The 21767-nt window shown below is 36.5% G+C and overlaps 1 protein-coding gene across 9 annotated transcripts in view; it reads left to right on the forward strand.

Moving 5' to 3' along the window:
- The window catches only part of CEP128 (centrosomal protein 128), a 119378-nt gene that overhangs the window by 74891 nt on the left and 22720 nt on the right, over positions 1 to 21767 (forward strand). For 6 of the 9 annotated variants that reach the window (XM_085061627.1, XM_085061624.1, XM_085061623.1 and 3 more), the window contains 2 exons: positions 2498 to 2521; positions 19754 to 19831. In XM_085061627.1, coding sequence (XP_084917753.1) covers positions 2498 to 2521; positions 19754 to 19831 — 102 coding nt within the window. Of the gene's footprint in view, positions 1 to 2497; positions 2522 to 11493; positions 11664 to 19753; positions 19832 to 20761; positions 20796 to 21767 lie in introns of those variants that run through there. The other 3 variants (XR_014852508.1, XM_085061630.1, XM_085061626.1) reach the window with 3 other exon arrangements.

Below are 21767 nucleotides of genomic sequence, written 5' to 3' on the forward strand. Positions count from 1 at the left end.
TTTCTTTCATCTGTGAAACTGAATAAAACTGAAGTATTCTAAGTAAGTATTTAAAGCCTCTGAAGCATTAAATGTTCATAATCACCTTTCTGAGGAAGAATGGACCAGTTAATATATGCTAGGACCTGATACAATATTATAAATCCTTTTTGTAACTGATCTAGCCGTAAGTGATCTAGCTGTTTGTGCTAAGCACTTTAAATTTGCATTTAGAAAGTCAGATTTACCCTAAGCTCAGCTTTGGAATAGTATTTAAACATTACAGTCAAAGAAAACATACTCCTTTCAAATTGAAATGGCTAAAAAAGCAAAAACAGGCTGGAATGTCTGAATTGTGAGGCTCAGGAGACTATGAGGGTGAGCAGTGTGTATATTCTTCAGAATACAGAAAGAAAAAAAGAAATTTTTAATAACAAATTGCTGCAAACAATACCCAATATGAATATTAAAAATGTTTACATACAATATGAAGAGGGTATCGATGAGTCAGCATTCTGTAAGTGTACTGAAAGCAGGACATTTGTGAGGGAATTGATGAAGATAAGGCTCATAAAGAAAGTGAAATTATGTATTGACCTCAGTGTTGACCATAGGAGTTTGCTTGAGGATAAGCCTTCTCTACTCATATAGTAAATAGAAGGCATTTTGAAGGCTAGAGGTATCAAAGAAGTTAGTGTACAGTTTGATCCAGTAAGATGAGACAAGTTGCAAGACCCAAAAGTTACACAACACACCAATCCAGCTGTTTCCTGTTCAAACAAAAATCTTGGCCTGGCTTTCTGGCAGCTCAAGTTCAACAAGGCTGAGAGCTTGTCTGCGCAAGCAGTTTACACAGGTGCATATCTAGTTACATCAGTGTAAAAAGATCTCCTTTCATGTGAAGCAATTCTGCATCTGCTTTCATGTGAAGCATTATGGTTGACAAATTGTTCTAATGATATTACTTCTGATTGAATGAGGAGTAATTTTATTCTGCGGGAAGTTGCATCATAGCAGTGTCTTGTGTGGCTATATGTGCCTGCCTGATGGTCATGCGCCTGATTAAATTGCTTTATTCCTTTCCCTAACTGGCAGTTCTGGTTAAGTGTGTGAATTGTAGTGCTCTGCCTGCTGTTTTTTATTCAAATGATTGATAGCAGTTTTTTCTCCCTGCAGATATCCATGCTTTCACAGCCAAATAGTGTATAAATTATCCATGGTAGATTTCCTAATACGTTAGATGCTAGTCTAGAAAATTATCTGCTGAGATTGTAAGAGTTCATTATATTTTTAGAATTTGGCAACTATATAATGCACTTTATTTAATGCATGAGTCATTTTGAAAACACTATTTATTCTATCACTGGAACCATCCTACTCAATCTAAGACCCTTTTTTTCAAAATAGTCCTCTTTAACTGAAGAAATTTATATCTGAATTGCTGTTCATTATTACCAGAAAGTTGTGAGATCTGTAAATACTCTCTTTTTTAGGGTAATGAGTTTGTGTTTTGTTGCAGAATCTTTAAATATGAGTGTTTGCCACTGCAATTTTGTGAAGGAACAAACATCTCAAGTCTTTCTGAGTTTGTAACATCCTATTTTTTCTCATAATTTTGTTCAGCTGTATGGAAATAATCTGTATCTCAGACCTGCTTCTAAGTATAAAGACTTTAGCATGTGATACACTGCCTTTCCTGAGAAACATTTGAGTAATATTTGAACAAGGTCAGAGTTTCTGTAGTGTCTTAATGGCCACATACTCTAAATATGGGCTCACCTAAACACTTGAATATATGACTAGTCAGATTATTAAAATACTGTACCTAGTCAGAGAATAGTACCAGAGTATGCCATCTTGATTCTACTAGCTTCGTATTTTTCTTAAAAATACTTTGCAATGGGAAAAGAATGATAAAATATATGAAAAAAACCTGCGGATTCTGGGTTCTCTGTATTTTGAGCTGGATTAAAACTGACACAAGCTTGTTTTATTTGTTTGACTAATGTCATCCTGTTATTAATAAAACATTATTCAGAGCTATTTCTGGATGAAAGAATAATGATACGGAATTTACTTTTTAGTTTTCTAAGGAAATGCGTAAAAGAAAACTAAGCCTGATGCTAAGATGACATGAATTCCAAAACATGCCGGATTTACAGTCAGAGATGATCAAAAAAAGAAATAATTCTTTGGGATATGGAAGAGTGAAATCAACAATATTGAAAAACTAATATACTAATTGAAAAAAAAATATATCATGGAGTAATTTTTTTCAAATCCTTCCTTACCTTGTTTCTGGGGAACTTCTTATTTTTGGGACAAATTTCTAAGTGGGATTGTTTGATAAATGGGTTAGACATCCGATTAAGTGCAACAGCTCCTACTCATTGAGATTTTTACAAAAAACTATATATATGACCACCAAAAAACCAAAATTAATCCCATTTGTCATTCTTTGACTTACATTGTGTTTGTATTCTTTGCTTTCTAATGGCATCTTGTGTTTCATTTTTAGGAACGTATTATGGCCTTAGAAATGGTAAGTTTCTTAAATTAATTTCCCAACCTACCACAATGACATTTGTCCAAATTATGAAAGTATAGTTTATATATATTTTTTTTAAATGTTGCAGTTCTGGGTTTTTAACTGTCATTTTTCTTTTAAGAGAAGATCTGATTATTTTGGACTGCACCTTTCTGTGTAGGTTTTTACTACAGTGTTTGTGTACTCATTATATGAAATACAGCGTATTTCAGTGTTGTCATTTTTCTGTACCATTCAGTCCTCATCCCACCCCTGGGAAGAGAAATTTTGTTGATTTTATCCATACAAAAGATGATGTTTTTCTAACACTTACAGTGTTTGAGGTCTATGTGATAGATCTAATTATTTCAGTTGCTGCTGTGCGTGCTTACTTGTTTGGACTGGGAGGTGCAGACAAAATCAGTTCATCTGCCCATATCAACACTGCAACTAAAAGCATAAAGGAATATAATTTTAATCATTAGTTAATATAATTTAATAAGATGCTAAGTTGGAAGACAAAACTTTATGCCTGTACATGCCCTGAATGCATTACCCAGATGTCCCAAGCTAGTAAGTCCATCAGATGGAATAGCTGGAATGAGTTTCAGCTTGCCCTGTAATTTGAGAACCTGCTCCTTTCCTCTCATGTGGGAATGTCCAATAAGACATCACAAATTGTATTTATCAGGCCCATAGTTAGTTTTCATGAGAAATCCAGAAAATTTCATCTGAAGAAACCATTACTGAGACAGTATCAATGCTGCAAATATAACCTTTTAAAATTTATTTGTGCAAATTATTATTTTATTCTTTTGGATAGTCTCTGCATCTCTGAAAACAGTTGCTGATTTCAAAGATATATTTAAAATGTATTCATATGTTAAAAAAAAGCTTTCATTCACTCATGAAAGGCCCTTTGGAAATCAGAGTATGGTGCTGGAACTCCTGCCTGGTGGAAGCAGGAAGTTGATGCTGACATTCAACATCGTGGCCCTTCATGTAGTGCTGTGTGAGTGTCAGGTGTTGATAGGACATTAATTCCATTCAAGATGTTCTCTTATTCATGGTTTGCTTACATGATAACCAGTTAGGCATATATCCATTGCTATCCATTTCTCACAAACCATGAGTTAAACTGCCTGCAAATTCGTTGTCCTTTCTGCTCCCAGAGCTATTTTCACACAGGCAGAAGATAGTTACTAGCAAATACTACAATGTCATGCAAATTCAGTCTCTATTTTGTGCAAATATTTGTTTCTGTATTTTCTGGAGCTTTTCTCCTTTATACTTCCAATATTTCCTACTTTAAAAAGGAAGATCTGTAAGGTATTGTTCAGATAGAAGGAAAGGTTTATTACCATCAGTAAAATATGATTTTATTTCTTAATGCAAGTTGGGAGGTAACACCTGAATGCAAATTTGTGATGCTAAATTCTAGAGCTGTTTTTATTGCTGATGTTGGAAGGTGTGTAATGTTAAGCCCTGAGACCGCAGGCAAGAGAAGAATGGTCATCACTAAGGGTGTTGAACACTCTGAAGCACTCATTTTCCTCTTGCCATGAACTTCCCCTATGATGTCAGGCAAATAACTTAAACTGAATTTTTCAAATACTTTTCATTACTTTGTGTTTCCCATTTTCTAGGTGTCTGACTTTGTGATTTTTGAGGCCTGATTTTCAGAAATGCAATTTTAGTAATAGCTAAATTCATGGGAGCTCTATCCATCTATACTGCTAAGTATACTCAAAAGTCAGATACTAGATAGCTGATAGGAATACTTTAAAGTCATAAGTGGGTTTGACCTCTATGTCTCTATTTCAATTCTGAAGATAGTAGCACTCTCTCTCACCCCTACCCTGCTTCACTGATCTTAAAAACAATAATACTTACGCAGTCCAAATGAGTCAGGATAAGCTATGATAGAAAAGGCCTTGAGCAAAATAATGAATAAGGCTCGCTGTTTAAGGGATCCTTAAGAATCTTTAAATTTATAGTATGTATGTCTACATAGCTGTATTTCTATGCAGCATTTATGAGTACATAATAGTTGTGGTACTTACATATTTGTATAATTTTCGTATCACCTGTAGTCTGAGTGCTCAGAGCACATAAAAAAAAGTTATGTATTTTGAGGTTTGATTCAGCTTATAGAAAATAGAAATGGAATTAGAGACATAAGGTATTAAATTCAAATTCAAATAGAATAGTGAAAAAAATGTTGTGTAGAAAAAGCACTAATTTCTTAGAATTTTGACAGTGACAGTTTGTGAGATTCATGAGGTGCAAGATACAAAAATGAGCAAGAGAAAGGAAAAGACACACACACACAGATACGCGCGCGGGCAGAGAAGTACACATACTTTACAAAATACATAAGAAAGCATCAGCTCTCCAGGCCTTTATTCTAAACTATCAGACCATAGGATGGCTGGGTTAGGAGTCTCATCTGAATTTTCTTCCACAACATTCTTATTCTGCCTGATATTGGGAAGAAGTTGCTCTGCATAGGAATAGATGTAGTTTAGTGCAGAACTGTCCAAGATTTACCAAAAATGTGAAGTCTCTTGTGGTTACTTTTAAAATTGATTCTACCCTGCATATGTCTTTTTATTGAACAGAAGGTACATCTACATCTAACAGTAAATGCATTTTTAAAAATCTTTAGATTAAGGTTTTAACCTAAACAAACTGTCTTGTACATATTTTGAGAGGTTTATTTGGCAGCCTACTCTCCTCTCTTTCTCTACAATCTACTAATTTCTAACTCCTGTACTTGAGAGCAAAATAGTTGTAGCAGCCATGTGATGAACTTGCCAACTTTGATAACAAAAAAAAAAGTTGGGGAAGCAATGTAACATGAACCCTGCAGATTCCATTCAGAGCTCTGGGTGAGTAAACCTTCCAGGCCTAGCTTAATCTAATGCTGTGATTTTGTGACTTGCTGCAAACTAGGAGGTCCCTTGCCGCTCTCAGCCCTGTCAGCTCCTTCTCCTCTGAGCGGTCTGTTTAAGCTGGAAGCTCCATCTCCTGTCTACCTGACAGTTTCCTGGGTCTTTTATTTCCTTAGCCAACTCCTGTTTCCAGAGAAAAGTGCTGTGTTATGAACCTCCTTCAATGTATGACACATGATCTGATCACTCCCTTAAGGAGCCTAAGAACAAACAGTACCCATGAGAAGACACTTTTGGGTATTTTGGCTCTTTTTCTTCAATCAGATCAATTTTGCAGTATGGCTCAATAGATAGAGAGGTTGCTTGCTCCAGCAGGTTGTGCAGGACAGGGGCAGAAGCTGGAAGGTAAGAAAAAAGAGCAAGGTTAATTAGACAGACTCACTAGTGGATATAAAAGGAGCTGAAGAACCAAGGTGTTTTCTGGAATAATCCTTCAACTCTTGAGAAGTGCCACAGGAGTGACAAGTACAGGCAAAATTGAGATTTCGAGTATCTAGAGATGATGTGTTTTGTTTGACTCTTTTATTTGGTTTAATGCTGTTTAATAAAATGAATTTAATTATTTCATAGCTATTAATAAGGAAGTATCCTGATTACTTTAGTAATCAACTATATAGTCTGAAATGTTGAGAGAATGAATATGATTTGTCTTTTAAATACGATGATTTACTTTATTCTTGAGCATAGGTTAGTTGTTATATACGAGATTTGGCTCTGTCTTATTTATAGAGGAAGGTGTATTTTTTTTTTTTTTAATCTGCATTGTATTCTCAAATGTGGCTACAATGGAAAGTGTATTTATTTCTCATAAAGAGGTCAGGATGCACTTTGTAGGTGCACACTGCTACTATGCTGTGCTTGGGATTTTGGGGGCTTTCTGTGAACTAAATACTGTTCTTTGTGAGCATAAGCTGCAAATCATATTCCTCTGCCTTACTAGTACTAGTCTGACATAAAAGGCTACAAAATTTAATTTAAAATCATCCACATCCTGAAGCTATTCCAGTGAACATATGCATTCTATATCCTTTGATCAATAAAACAGCTTGTTGCTTTCAATAGAGAACCCAGAAGTGAGGTTACCACTTTCTTAGAATACTTGGATCAGACTTTTCTGGACACAATTCAACTTTTTGTTACAATGTCCATAAATCTAGGTTAACTCCAGTAATGCTGTAAGTATTCAGCAAAATTGTTATTTAATAGGAATTTTCTGTTCAATGCGAACATTTATGCATTTTCTTGTAACTTGTTTTTATGTTCATGAAAGTAGGGATTTGAATACCAATAAAACAAATACCTGTCTTAATCCACTCAGCAATGTAAAAGTTATTAGATTATTGTCCTGCAGTAGCAGTCTCAAATTTGCATCAGTTTTCTGGTTTATCATCCAATTTAAAAGAAAAACTGGAAAGATAACAATACTAGATGCATTTTGCAGAAAGATTATGTGACTGCCTGACACCATCCATTTTTAGGTGTTCGCTCTCCCTCTCTGTGTCTTTTTCAATGTGCCTTCCATCAATAAGTAAATCTTGCTGTTAGCTCTTGAGATTATTTCATGATTTTTAAATTTTGCATGTATGAATGTTGAGGAAATATTGAATTGAAGGGTTAATACTTTCTTTTCCACTTGTTTTTATTCTGTAGTATCTTGCCAAAACTACCATTACATCAAAGGCCTTCTGGTCCTCCCAAAACACAGTCATTCTTTGATCTTATAAAAATGACCAGGAGAGGAGGAGCAGTTTCAGATCCTCTGCCTCGCCCTTTCCTTTCCTTTCATCGGTGAGCCAGTGTGTCACTTCCCTTCATTGGGCTTCCCAGAGTCCTTCCTCTGGTCATTCCCACCAAGTACCTTCTGCTTCTTGATGGTGCTTGCAGCCCACTGTTTCTTTTCTCCTGATGCTCAGGTTTCTCTTCCCTTCTTTCTTGACATTGTCTTCTCACCCTACATATCTATTGCTCTTCTTTAATACCCAACTACTTGTCCATCCTCTGCCCCCTACTATTTGGTGTTTCACTTGTTCTTTCAGGTTTTTTTCTAATACAGTCACCTCTAGTTTTCTTGTGCCAATGTTTTTTCCCCTTTAAAAGAATTTATTTTGCTGCTAGCAGTATGATCTTTTAAACAGTTGCCTTTGTCTCCCATTGATACTTATTTCTCACTTTCTGGCTAATTCAAGCGTCAAATTGGGAAATGAAAATGTTGAATAAATAGATGTATAAGACTTTTCTGATTTATAAATTTCATTTAAGGCTTGCCCCAAGTCCACAAGCTAAGCATATGTGTATATTTTTAATTTTGCCTCTCTAATCCTTGTGCCTTCAAAAAACTGATACATAAAATGACTTTTAAATTAGTCTCTATTAAAAATATTATTTGCTATTTTGTAAAAAAAAAACTGAATTAATGCAAGAAATTAAATGACATTGTTGAATATATACATATCATTGCATTGAGAGTTTGAATACTAAATTTACAGATAAGCATAATCAAGAATATCTTGCTCTGTGTTTGTTAAAGAATATTTAAAATTTTGGCTAAGAATAAAATGCTGAATTGCTTTTAAGAGACAGATTACAAAATGTAGGTAACTAAATTTTATTACACTGCTCTTTGTTTGGTAGTCAGAATGACAGGTTTTTTATATTTGTTTATTGACAAATAAACACTGTGCATATCCGGTGCTTGGTCTAATAAGTTCATAGTTTCGTTTCTCCAACAATTATATCAGTAATATAATATATTACATAACCACAAAATGGTTATGGTTGGAAGGGACTTCTGCTGGTCATCTGGTCCAGTCCCCCTGTTCAAGCAGGGGCACCCTGAACCAGTTGCCCAGGACTGTGTCCATATGGCTTTTGAATGTCTCCCAGAATTGAAATATGATGACCTCCCTGGACAGCCTGTGCCAGTGCTTTTTTCCCCCCACAGTGAAAAAGCATTTCCTGTGTTCAGACAGAACCTGTTGTGTTTCAGTTTGTGCCCACTGCTTCTCACTGGGCAACACAGAAAAGAGCCTGGCTCCCTCTTCTTCACACCCTCCCTTCAGAGACTTCTTCACACTGATGAGACCTCCCAGAGCCTTCTTTTCTCCACACTAAACAATCCCTGCTTTCTCAGCCTTTCTTCACAGGACAGATGCTCCAGTCCCTTATAAAATTTGTTGCCCTTTGCTGGACTGGCTCTTGTCTGTCTCTTTTGTACTAGAGAACCCAGAACTGGACCCAGCTCTCCAAATGTGGTCTGACTAGAGGAGAAGGATCACCTCAATTGACTTGCTGGCAACACTCCTAGTGCAACCCCTACATCGTCAATTTAAGCTTCTTTCAAAATTATGAAAATATGTTCCATATGTTGCAAATATTGAACATTTTTGCCAAAGTTTAATAAACCAAAATCCTTCAGGTTTTTATTAGAGAAAGTAAAAAGTTCAGGAAAAATTCTCATTGCAAAAGACTGAAGTTATCTAAAGTTATTCATCTCAGTTGAACTAAGAGTAGTTGTATACAGTGTTCTCACTTTTTTTTTAACATGGTATATGTATGTAAATGTAATTTTAAAGAAAGATCCTATGAGTTCCATCCACAGGATTCTTTTGAGAAATTGGAGAATCGTAGAATCATTAAGGTTGGAAAAGACCTCTGAAATCATCCTGTTCAACCTTTGGCTGAACACCATCTTGTCAACTAAGCCATAACACACCAAGTGTCACATCCAGTCATTTCTTGAACACTTCCAGGGATGGTGACTCCACCACCTCCCTGGGCAGCCCACTCCAATGCCTGAAAACCCTTTCAGTGAAGAACTTCTTCATAATGTCCAATTTGAACCTTGTCTGGAGCATCTTGAGACCATTTTCTCTTGTCCTGTCGCTGGTTGCCTGGGAAAAGACACCAACCCCCACCCTGGCTACAGCCTCTTTTCAGGTAGTTATAGAGGGTGATAAGGTCTCCCCAGAGCCTCCTTTTCTCCAGGCTAAACAACCCCAGCTCTCTCAGCTGCTCCTCATATGAATTATGTTGGCCTTTCATCTGTGGAATATGTATCCATGAGTTCTTTCACAGAAGATAAGATGTTTATAACTTGATAAGACACTGATATATGGGGTATAGCATGCTTTCTTTTGCTTGGTTTGGTTTATGTATCATAAAATAAGTTAAACTTTATTTGACAGCAGATATTGACTAGATGTTTCTAATGTGCTGCTAGGTCCTTAATTTTAGATTTAAATATTTTATATTTGATCTAATTATAGCTGTAGGAGCACAGACATCAGTTACACCTATTGATGCTACCACAGGTTTTTTTCCCTCTCGCTATTGTGCAGCTTTTGATTAAAATAGAGAAATCCATAAGGAAAACTCCTAATTTTTTTCCTACTCTGACAATGGTTTGCTGTGAATCCTTGTTTAAATCACTTCTCTTTGTATTTCAATTTTTCTCACCTGAAAAACTGAACGATATTTCTTCTTTCCCATGAAGGCTGGGTTAATTGAATTTCTGTAATGCTTTCTGGAAGGCTTGATGAAATACTGTTAGCATACAAAACATAAATTGCATGTAAAGATTTTTAGCTTCAATGCTCCATAATGTTGAAGATGACATTCATGAATGAACAACAAGGAAGTCTTTATATCTTTTAAGAATGTGTTCCTACTGACATCGCTTTATATACTGTACCCCTTGAGTTATATTTCTTTTAATTCTAGGAATTATATCTGGATGTCTCTGATCAAAATCTTAGTAACCAATAAAGAACAGATTCCCAAAAACTAGTCGTATGGACTCCCAGAGTACTTGGAGCACTGAATAATGATTCACAGAAAGCTGGCTTGCCAAAAGAAAACACTGTTTCCTCTATGTTTCCAGCTGCTAGTATGTATCAAACAACTACAAATTCATAAAATAGTTTCACAATATTTTCCCATATTAACAATTCCTCTAGTTAGTACAGGAATTTCATGTGCTTATGAATGGGAGAAGAGACAGTCGATGTCATTGCAAACAGGAAAGGAAGCATCCATGAAGTTCCCTTAATTAAAATGTGGCCCATCCCATGTAAAAACATCTGGAATCTAAATTAAATGTAGTTTGACATTGGCAATGCTTTGTTAGCAAAGGTCATTTGTTTTTCATTAGTGTAGTTTTTGCTTAAAAAAATCTTTCTTGTTAAAACTCTTATGAAACAAAGTAATGCAGAGAAAAAGCCAATTGAACATGCATGTTTTGTAACATGATGAGGTCACATGTGTTGCCTATCTTTGTACAGATAAATTGACTTCTTGATATGCTGAAATCATCAAAACAATGGTATAACTGGAGTCATGATATACATGGAATATAAAGATACAAAATACTTTTCTTTTTTGTCTGAAAGTTCTCTCTCTGTGTATGATGTACTATGCACAGAATGTCCTAGCTATCATGGAGTTTGCCTGGCATATAAAAGTCAGCAGAGCACCTCAGGCCTCTTAAGCAGAACCACATTCAGTAAAGGAAAAGCTGGAGATTGAAGCTGACAGTGCATAGTTTTACAGATCTTACCAGGGAAAGAAAAGGATATCTTTAAACATGCTGGTTACATCCTATTCTTGCTATGTAGGTATTCAATGTGCTATGGTCATTTGAAAATAAGTCATTTTAGGTCACCTCTAACATTATATTTTTCATTTGAATTGTGAGTAACTGCCTGCTGACATGCATTGCAGTCAGTTAAAATGACATTGCATTTAATCTTTTTATGGTTATTCTTTGGGCAGTAGCTCACTGGTACTTAAATCAACTCTATTTAAAAAAAAATCTGCAATACAGATAGCCATTTGTTTTTACCTACCTCAGAAAAGAAAGGAGCACTGTACTTGAAAGTCAATGAAGTTTGGTTTCTGGTTTATGTTTATGTGTTTTCAATGTATTGACTATAAAGGCAAACTCTGGGAGTATTGTATACAAACCTGCTTTGATTTATTTGCATTTAGCATTGTGGCTTTGAGACTAAAAATAAAATGTGTCTGATTTTGATTTAGATCTGTCCCTTGAGACAGTGTGAAACTGTCTATCACCAAGAACATACCAGTATCGGAGGATTAACTGTTCACATGCAGTTTAAACATCAAAGTGTATGAAGTAATGGAAAAGAAGTAATTTGTTTTATCATTCTCTGTGAAAACACAGAACGCCCCTTTTTAAAGTAAATAGTCTTTATTTTAAAAACAGAAAGATTAGTAGCACTCAGTCTATCAAAGAGAACTGCTGTTAAGTGCCATTAATACTGCCTTAGTCAGTATAGTGGGTGTTTCTTCCTCTTATCAGTACCATCAGTGCACTGGGTCAGTACCTGCTGTTGCTTGTTATACATAAGCAGACAGATGTGATTGCTGTCTTTAGGATTATTTGTATGCATTATGCCACACAGATTTCTGATTTCTGGGAAAAAATTTAACAGTACTTAATTGCCCTCTGTGTCAGGTGCTTCTAACATCCTCTTTCACATTTTATCTGTGTGGCTAAATCTATCTTTTTAATAGAATAGAGTGTAGTCATTAATGATACAAGTATGGCATTTGAACCATGTTGAGGAGGTTGCTGTGCTTTTCATTAATTACCAGAACCAATTGTGTGGGCCCGCTAAAAGCTCTTTCATCACCTTTCTCTCACATTCTTTAATGTATTCTTTTATTGCTACCTTCTTTATTGAATCCCCCCAACAACAAACTTGGCTTTTTCTCTTTTCTGTTTTTGTTTGCACATCACTACCATTCTTTTCATTCATTTTTATGGAAAAGGCACACATTTCTGTCCCTGAAAACGTTAGCATGTGAGTTATTCTATTCAAGTCACTCCACAAACTGCTCAGAAGTCTGTGAGAATTTTAGAATATAAAAGGAACCATTCTAGTTAAGACCAAAGGTCAGTCTAGCCCAGCTATAGACATTGCAACAATGGCCAAAGTAAAATGCTAAGGGAAACCTGTATGAACAGGACTGACATGTATTTGGTTTCCCACTCATTCATTCTGACTCCAGCTGTTCAAAGCTCAAAGACTTCCAGACTTAGGATGTCGTTTCTGTGAATTTGGAAGTGTTCCATGGTCTTTCTCATTCATGAATTTGCCCAGTGTCCTGCTTAAAGCTATATAAAGTTTTCTATCTTTATATGACTTCTGATTTTATGCAAATGGGTCATCATCTGCTTGGGCACCTCTTCCTGGATGAAGAGTCCTGTTCTTTAAAGTATTGTATTTGATAATTTCTCACTTGGAAACAGCACTCCATGGCTTTCAAAATTCTTGTTGCTCTTCTCTAACCTTTTCTTATTTCCCTTCTGAAATAAAGGTCCACATCTGCACTCAGTAGTCAAGATGCAACTGGATTAATAATCTGGAATAGTTGTGTTCTCTGGCTTTTTTTTCCTTTCCTGATTATATTGAATGTTGGTTTTGCTTTTCTGATTGATACTGAGCACTGAGTTAGCAGGTCCTTGGTAATATGTATGGTCTACTTCCTGAGTAGTAATGGTTACCCTAGAGCCAATCATTTTGAGCGTGAAGATAGATTTAAACTTTAGGAATCTAAAACACCTTTCAGAAATCCAAGTAGCCTGTACTATTCTTTAGCCACATGATTCTCAACAAAGCCAAAAAACCACAGACTGAGTATGAATCTAACTCAAAGGCTGGTCTTCTACTTTCAAGATCATATTTAATAATGTAATGAATAAGGACTAGTTGAGATGCAGCTGATTTATTTTTCCCCTACAAAAAATGCATGAAATAGAGGGGATGTATTTCAGAGACACTGAAGAAGAACAGACGATTAACATCTTCCTTAAATCCATTTGCAGACAGGGTTGACATGAGGCTTTGACATTGAAATTAGAGAAAGAGTTGAAAAATGGGATGGCTTAAGGCATGGGCTTACATGTAGGGCCTGAGTACCTTTTTTCACAAGAACAGATCACAGGTCATCTTTCTTAAAACAGAAAGCAAAAATATTTGTAGCTGAAAAAGAAATTGCTGTAAATTGAATATACATTATAGCATGATGAGAAGCTACTCCATTAAGTCTGTCCTGTATCCCAGAAAACTTTATTTTGGCTGTATGTGACATCTCAAATTTATATTTTTCTGCAGTTCATAAATAAAATAGGTTAGCAAAATATGTTAGGTAATATATTCCATAAACTTAAAATATTTATAATTTAATTTGATGCTGGACCAAGAAGAGAGATTGAAGGGCATTGCAATTTTGGGATTATTTCCTGTGAGGAAGCATTTTATTTCTGATGGGGTAGGAGAGTTGTTGGTGTTCAAAGTAAAAAACTTTGTAGGCTTTCTCTCCATCAGATCTATGTGATACTAGAGTGACTGCTGAACATTAGGATTCAGTATTTTTTTCACACACAGTTAAGTTTGGATTCCTCAGGGTCTTTTGTCTCAGCTTAGAAATACACATGCAGACCAGTACCAGGGGCTACTTTGTGAAGAAGCAGCAAACATTGCATCTCATCATAAGATAATGGTGTGGAAAAATCTCTGCTTTGATGAACATATGGCCATTGTAAAAGAAGCACGAAAGACAAATGAATATTGCTTTACTGTGGTAAAATTGAAATGGTTGATTCTTACGAGAGAGAAACATTAGAGATTGATAGATACCTCTAGGCAATTTTACTTTCAAGCGGGGAGGTACAGTAGCACTTGAAAAATTAAAAGATAAAAGAAACTATTTTATATCTCCATAAACATATTTTTATAGAGATACATCTTTATAAACATTTCTACACTATCATCTGTGATAGACACTTTAAATGCAATGTGTAGGCCTCTTGCATAATTGCATCCATAAATATGAAGAAGAATCCATTTTATACATTCAGTGTTAACATATATAACTGCAGATTCTGTAATTATTTTCTGGTAAAGAACCATATATGTTTCAGGAAAAGTAATTTTTTTTCTCCTTATAAAATGTTAGGTGAATTTTTCAAGTGAAAGAAATGGATTGCAAATTAAGTTACACATTAAAATGTAAGACTTCTGATAAAGATAATAAAACAGATTTTAGTTTTGATCCAAACATGGCTAGCTAAGTGTGAAAATCAGTGAAATTCCTTTCTCATACCGCAGGTAAGGAAGAAAAAAGTGTTGTTCTCTTGCTGGAAGAAATAACTTCTATAAATTCTAACTGTGAGTTTACAAAATTAATTTACCCTACTTTATTCACTGCAAGTCAGGACAAGTGTTCACTTTTCTGTCCTTTCAGGCCTTTTCTGTGGGCAGTATTCAGTGTTGCAAAAAGGAACCTTTTTGTACTGAGCATCCTCAGTGTATCCCATTTCAGGAAGTGATTTACCTATCTTTCAGGCATACCTTCTTGCAGTTAGCGTTAAATAATTGTCGCTGTTGAGCCGCTAGCAGAGAAAAGGACCCCAGTTCTCAGTGTGGCAAGAAAAGGCGTTTATTATTTTGATTTCCATATATATATAGATTTTTCAGAGGTCGCCCAGATTGGTCAGTCAGAAACCTCCCCCTAGGCCTAATTGGCCAGGCCTGAACTGTCCAAGTCTCGAGACAGTGTTTGAAAAACATCCAGACTTTATCTTTGTTTATGAAACACAGCAGAATGTTCTCACAAGAAAGACCTGTGCTAGCCACAAATAGTTCCTGTAATTTTTAAAAAATCTAACTGAATTAATGTGTTAATATGAAAGAAAAGCAAAACTACTCATTCTGGTTTGTGTTCTTACTTAAACAATCTCCACATTATTTTTCCATCTCATTTCTATTTACCTGTTCTTGCTAAATGACTAACACTCTTTCTTTTACTTTTTAAATCTTTCTTTTACTCTGTTTCCCTTTTGACAGTTATTCCTGTCGTTCTTAAAATCAAAAATATTCTTATGTGCTGATCAGTCCTTTTACCCCATTTTGTAGGCGGTCTATTCTTCCTTTTGTTCTTGAAGCAACAATTCATCCAACCTTCTTGAAAAATTCTTTCCCTGTGATAAAGGAGTTGTTATTGTTCTAGCACATTTGACTGCAGTGTATTCTTGTTCTCTTCTGCACCATGTGAAGTGTAGAAATTATCCAGGGGAAAATGGCCATATTTGGGAATTCCCAAATATTTCTCTTCTATGGCCTTTTGCATTCCTACTGCAGAATGTAACAGTGGAATAAGAGAGCTCTGTTTTATCTAAGCATGCAATCTAAGGATAAAAGTTTATTCCTAGAAAATGGGAGATACTGTTTGAAAAGTATTAGTCTCAGAAGGACAAAAAACAAAACCCCAACAAATATCTAGAAAACTGATTTAACCATATGCTTGTTTTATAGAAATATGCCCTAATATTGTGAGCATATTAACTGTCAGTACAAATCTTTCCTAACTACAGAAAATAGAGAAATATTTCTATAATGTTTTTGCATACATATACTTGCAGAAACAGAAGAATGAGTCTCATGTCCTCTACCTAATTTAGTTTATTGGTACTGAATACTGGCTACAAGTTCAATCCTGTGAGCTGCAAAATGAATCCCATTGTTTATGAAATTTGACCTTTGCTTGTTATGAAAAAAATATTTCTTAAAACCTTGAAAACTGAATGTTTGGAACTAGCAACAATGCAAACATCATTGCTTTTAAACAGATGGTCTGTCTTCATTTAGACTACCCTGTTCAGTTCTGATTCTCCACTCCTCTTTCCAGTCTCCAGTTTTTTGAAGTAGATTGCAGTTGTGCACACAGGCTCCCGTTGATTTTTCTTATCCTGTTGTGACTGAAAGTTTTAGTCTCTTCAGGTCTTAAGTCTGGGATCTAAATGGAATGTTTGTCATGTTGGTCAGATTGAGACTTTCCAAGACTAGTAACAAAGCTTTTGTAGTTAAGGGCAAGTTAAGTCAATTTGCATAGACTTTACAGTGTAATGATATTTGATTTCTGGATTGATGAATTTTATTTGTTTTATAGATTTTTGCTTTAAAGTACCAAGGCAGTGATATGGTTAATGAAGCCCATTATTGGCAGATTGTATACCAGTCTAGCAGAACTTTATCCAAAGAAATGAGATTTTTAGAATTGTGGAGGAAATACCAACTGTTGTTCAGAAAGTACAAGCAGTACTGGTTTTACTTGCTCTTCAGCAAATAATAGAAGGGCAGCCTTAGAGAAACTGCAGAGACATCTGGCCTATGGGGCATGACTGTTCTTTGTGCATGACCAACGAACTTCATCTGTGCACAAAACCAAAACCATGATATTTATTTTCTTTGTTTCTTTGCAGCTTTCAATAGATTACATTTTTTGTGTGATGGGTGTGAATGTGAAATCTTATTGTTGAGTCCAACCCTAACTCTCCCTAAAATGGTAATCCATTTTTCAGTAGTACATAACATTTCTAATTTAAAACCAGGAAATTTGATTGTTCTATATTTAGCTAAGTGCTCGTTGAATAGATTTTTATTAAAAAAAAAAAAAGAAAATTAAAAAATTCATAGAATTGGAGAATTATACTGAGTTGGAAGGGACCCACAAGGATCATTGAGTCCAGATCCTGACCCTGCACAGCACCATCCCCAAGAGTCACACCCCGTGCCTGAGGGCATTGTCCAAATGGTTTTTGAACTCTGTCATGTTTGGTGCTGTCACCACTTCCCTGGAGAGCCTGTTCCAGTGCCCAACCACCCTCTGGGTTAGGAAGCTTTTTATAATATCCAACTTAAACCTCCCCTGGTACAACTTCAGGCCATTCCCTTGTGTCCTCTCACTGAGCACCAGAGAGAAGAGATCTCTTCCCCTCCTCTTCCCCTTGTGAGGAAGTTATAATTGCAATGAGGTCTCCCCTCAGCCTCCTCTTCTCCAGGCTGTTCAGACCAAGTGACTTCAGTCACTCTTCATATGGCTTCCCCTCAAGGCCCTTCACCATCTTCATTGCCCTCCTCTTGTTTAATATCTTTCTTACATTGCAGTTACCAAAACTACACACAGGATTCAAGGTGGTCTTAAAAGGAAATCTTGTTTGATAAACAGGACTTTCCTGTCATGAAACCAGGATGGCTGTGACCAATGTTATCTTTGAAGTGTTTTTCAATATGTCCCAGAATAATCTTCTCCATAATTTACCAGGCACTGAAGTGGGAGTGACAGGCCTGTAGTTCCTGGGGTCCTCCTTCCTGCCCTTCTTTAAAACTGGGACAATGTAGTAATGCAATTTTCAGATCTCCATGTGCTCCCTTTGTTTCCCCACTCGGTGTACCATTGGTTCATTTTAAAATATGCTTTGCTGTACCTCAAAACCTATTGGTGTGTACCCTCCTGCCAATCTTCCCTTCGTCCTCCTGGGACTGGCTCAGAGAAAGCCAGCCCCTGCCCCCTCTCCTTCCCCTTAAAAGCCAGAGCCTGGATCTGGGAGGGGTCTTCTCTCTGGGCTCGCAGCCCCTATCCCATTCCTGCTTCCCACCCCTTCTCCTTTCCCTGTGACCCTCTCCCCCGTACCCCAAATAAACCTCCCTGCCAGAACAGAGATGGAGTCCAGTTCTTTCCTTCATCTCACGCTATTCCTGCTGAATTGACGTGGTTTGGAGACTCAGGCCATGCCGCGGAACCTCGGGGGCCAGGCGCACTAAATCCGGTGGAATTACACGGACCAGAGACCCTGGACCGGGGGGGAGCCGGCTCATGCAGCCCCCCTGGCCCCTGATACATCAGGACAACACTAACCAGCTTCCAGTCAGCTGGGACCTCTCTGGATTTCCAAGACCACTCAAAACACATCCAGAGAGGTTTTGTTATAACATCATCTAGCTCTTTAAGAAGTCTTGGATAAATCCCAACACCCATAGATTTGTAAGCATCCAGCTGGAACTGCGGATCCTGTGCAAATTCAGGGTCAACTGGGAGTTGATAATTCTTGCACTCATGGTCCTCAAGCTCAGGGCACTGTGATCCCCTGGGTCCATCATCCATGTTGAAAACATAGGCAAAGAATGCGTTAAGCCACCTCTGCCTTGCCTCTGTCCCTGTTTCTGAGGTGACCATCCTCATCCTGTAAGGGGACGATGTTATTTTTACACTGCCTATTGCCATTAATGTATTTGAAAAAACTCTTTTTATTGTCCTCCACATTTCTGGCCAGTTTCGACTCCAGTAGAGCTTTGGCCACATGAATTTTCTCCCTACAGTGGCAAGCACCATCTCTGTATTTTTCCAATGTCAGTAATGTCTCTTATTTGAGTCCCCGGAGACTTCCCTGTGAGCTGTGTCCAGTCTGCGTATCAGGCCCTCCGTTCCCCTTAGAAGGGAGTCTCCTGTTACAACTACCCTTCTTTTCCTCTTAACAGAGGTGGTGTAGGTACAGGTGATGTTGTTTTATATCTGGTCATCCCAGAAAGACGTTCACCCACCTTATCAGTTCCAGAGCCTCAGGCCTTCCAGTTCTAGAGCCTCAAAGGTGTTGTAGAAGGTGCCAGTCCTACTTGTCAAATTCTGAGGAGGAGGAACCTTCCTTCTGGTACAGCCTTCATCTTTAACAGACGCTATCCAACAGTCCTTTGACTAATTACCCTGTAGGGTTCTGAGTCCATCTGCTTCTCCACTACAGTAGAGATTCATGACTTCTGAGAGTCTTGAGACTGTAGTGTCTCTGAAAATAATTGGTCTCTCTCTTACTTGTTTGTCCATTTGCTGCCTCTCATGGATGGTCAGAGAGGAGCCTTTCTGCTTGCCCTGCCTATGAGAACTGTTGTGCCACACCCTCACTGCTGTGCAATGCTCCTGTTCCCTGTGCTTTGGGTCACTTGCGCTCTCTGGAGCCATTTAAATCTGCCTGGCTTGCTCCCGGCACCTCACCTGGCTGTCTGCCGTTGGCTGACGGGCTGTGATGAGGCTTGGTGCTGCTCCAGGGGTTCCTGAACTGTACAGCTCATCCTCACCTCTTGGAATTTACTTCAGTCATGGACAATTAAGCCTTGCTGATTGAATATTTTTAATTTCTTGAATTTACTTTACTTCCTGAAGTGCAATTAAAGGCTACATAAACTCCAAAATTGTAAATAATTATTATTCTGCTCAATAATCTTGTAACTAATCATGGAGATTCAAATTAAGGAGACTGTGCTACGTGTTTTAATTTGTCCTTTTTCCTTAGCAACCTGTTTACTATTGACCTGATCAGTTTAGATGCATACCTACCTATGAACCTGCTTCCATAGATGCAGTAGGTTTTGAATGTTTGAGGTGGCTGAAAGAATTGATTAATTTTTAATGTTTTAACTTGTGTTCTATTCTTTAGAGTACCCGAGTAGCTTTAGACCACCTGGAGTCTGTGCCTGAGAAACTAAGCCTGTTAGAAGATTCCAAAGATACTGGAGTGAGAAAGATTTCATTTGACTCTTTCAGTAGCTCTAAAATATTTTGGTTAATTAATATCCTCTATGAATGTATGGATAAGTTGTTTAATAAGATATTTACAGCTGCGTAAATGCTTGTTATATAGACAAACCCAGAAATTTATTTTCATGCTTATATGGATTTTTTGAGGTTATAAATTTAGTTCTAATTAGGAACACTGCTGAGGTGCTCCATAATATAAGCAAATTTTGATAACTAGGCGTAACAGGTCATGTGTTAGATACTGTTTCAGAATATTTGTATTGAGTGGTAAATTCTGATATTGCATGTTTAAAAGTGAAAATCTTATAATTAAATAAATTATGTAAGTTGTTACAATATTTAACTTCATGAGTGAAGGTAGATGACCTTTACAACTTTTTGTTTTGTTTTGACACAATGATAATAATTGTCACTTATTTTCTCAGCACCACTGTCCATTCAAAGTGTGCTTGTACACAATGGGACATATTGACAGTAGTGGTGACATACTGTTGAGAGTGATAAGCGTCAGATTAGATTTTCAGTGGCTAAGTGGCAAAACCTCTAAACCATAATTACTTTCCATTTATGACATGGGGGGCTTAATAAAAAAGAATTTGGAACCTTCTTGCACAATATAAATTTAAAATCAGTATTAAATCTAAATCAACAAATGCATAATGATTTGCATTTTATTTGCTATATAAAATTTCTTAACGTATGGGAGTCATAAACATTTCAAAAAATTTGTTTGGAGTGTTATTCTAATTTTTCCTGCACAAGGTCATCAGTTAATAACTCTACACCATTTTATTGATGTCAGTTGCAGCAATCATTGCAAACATTGGCAATGCAAATACTGTTATAAAAGTTTGAGTTTTTTATGCAAAATATTGTTGAGATGTATAGTTTTAATTTTACATTCCAGGTATCCACAGAAGAGCTTTTTTGGTCTGACAGAGGTTTGTGTTTGCTTTCTGTTTCTGCTAAAGGAAAAATTTTGCTCTCAGAGCAAAAGGCTTGAATGTGGGGTATCTACGATCTCCTTCACACTTGCCATCTCTCGCTGAACACTGCTATGAAACTACATTGTCATTTCCTGGTTTGCTGTAGTTATAACTTAGCCAATATTTGTGATATTGGGATGCAAAGTCTTTGCTTTGAATTGACCTCTGTCCTTCTCCATCATGCTTAGTTTTTTAAAGATGGTTTTCTGAAGATGAGTGCCCATCAACACAGTGTTTTGTTTAAGAAATAATTTATTATTCAAGAGAGCTAAGCTTTATGCCTTAGCTTTGAGAAGGATGTCAGTTTGAAGCTTTATTACTGTTTCTATTTGCAAATAACATACTGGATTTTTTTTGTACAATAGGCTATTTTACTCTCAAGTGGTATGCATGAGTGAAGTATTTCAAAGCCATCATTGTTTTCCACAGCAAGTTCTTTCCTCACTGTTTTCATAGGAAAGGTAGAAGGAAAAAGGAAATAAATTTTGATAACCTTGCAGGTTGTCTGGGAGGTTTGTTAATTCAAGTGAATCATTAGCTAGTTCAGTGAGACGTATTATGTTTTCTTATTGAAAACACTGTTTAGTCCATATCCTTAGAACCCTTTTTTCTTCAGGTGCTTGTTTCTGTGGTATTGTAATTAATTTTTTACCATTACAGAATTTCTTTGTTTGAAGGTATGATATTGCTGAAGTTTGGAAAGAGTTACAAGAAGTCATTCACCAATTAAGGATGGGGCCATTGCCATTTTAGCTTACTTTTATTTTAACATTATTTTTCTATACAGAACATTGTGCTTTTGTATGGCCCCTGTAGTTGAGCCTTTGAAAGTTAGTACTAAATTCATTCTTCGTGTGGTGAAAATCCTTTATGATACCTGTATTTACAATAGCCAGACATTTTCTAACTACTTTTCATGTTATGAAA

Source organism: Lichenostomus cassidix, chromosome 5, assembly GCF_008360975.1.
Source record: "Lichenostomus cassidix isolate B80296 chromosome 5, HeHo_3.0, whole genome shotgun sequence".
Classification (NCBI taxonomy): domain Eukaryota; kingdom Metazoa; phylum Chordata; class Aves; order Passeriformes; family Meliphagidae; genus Lichenostomus; species Lichenostomus cassidix.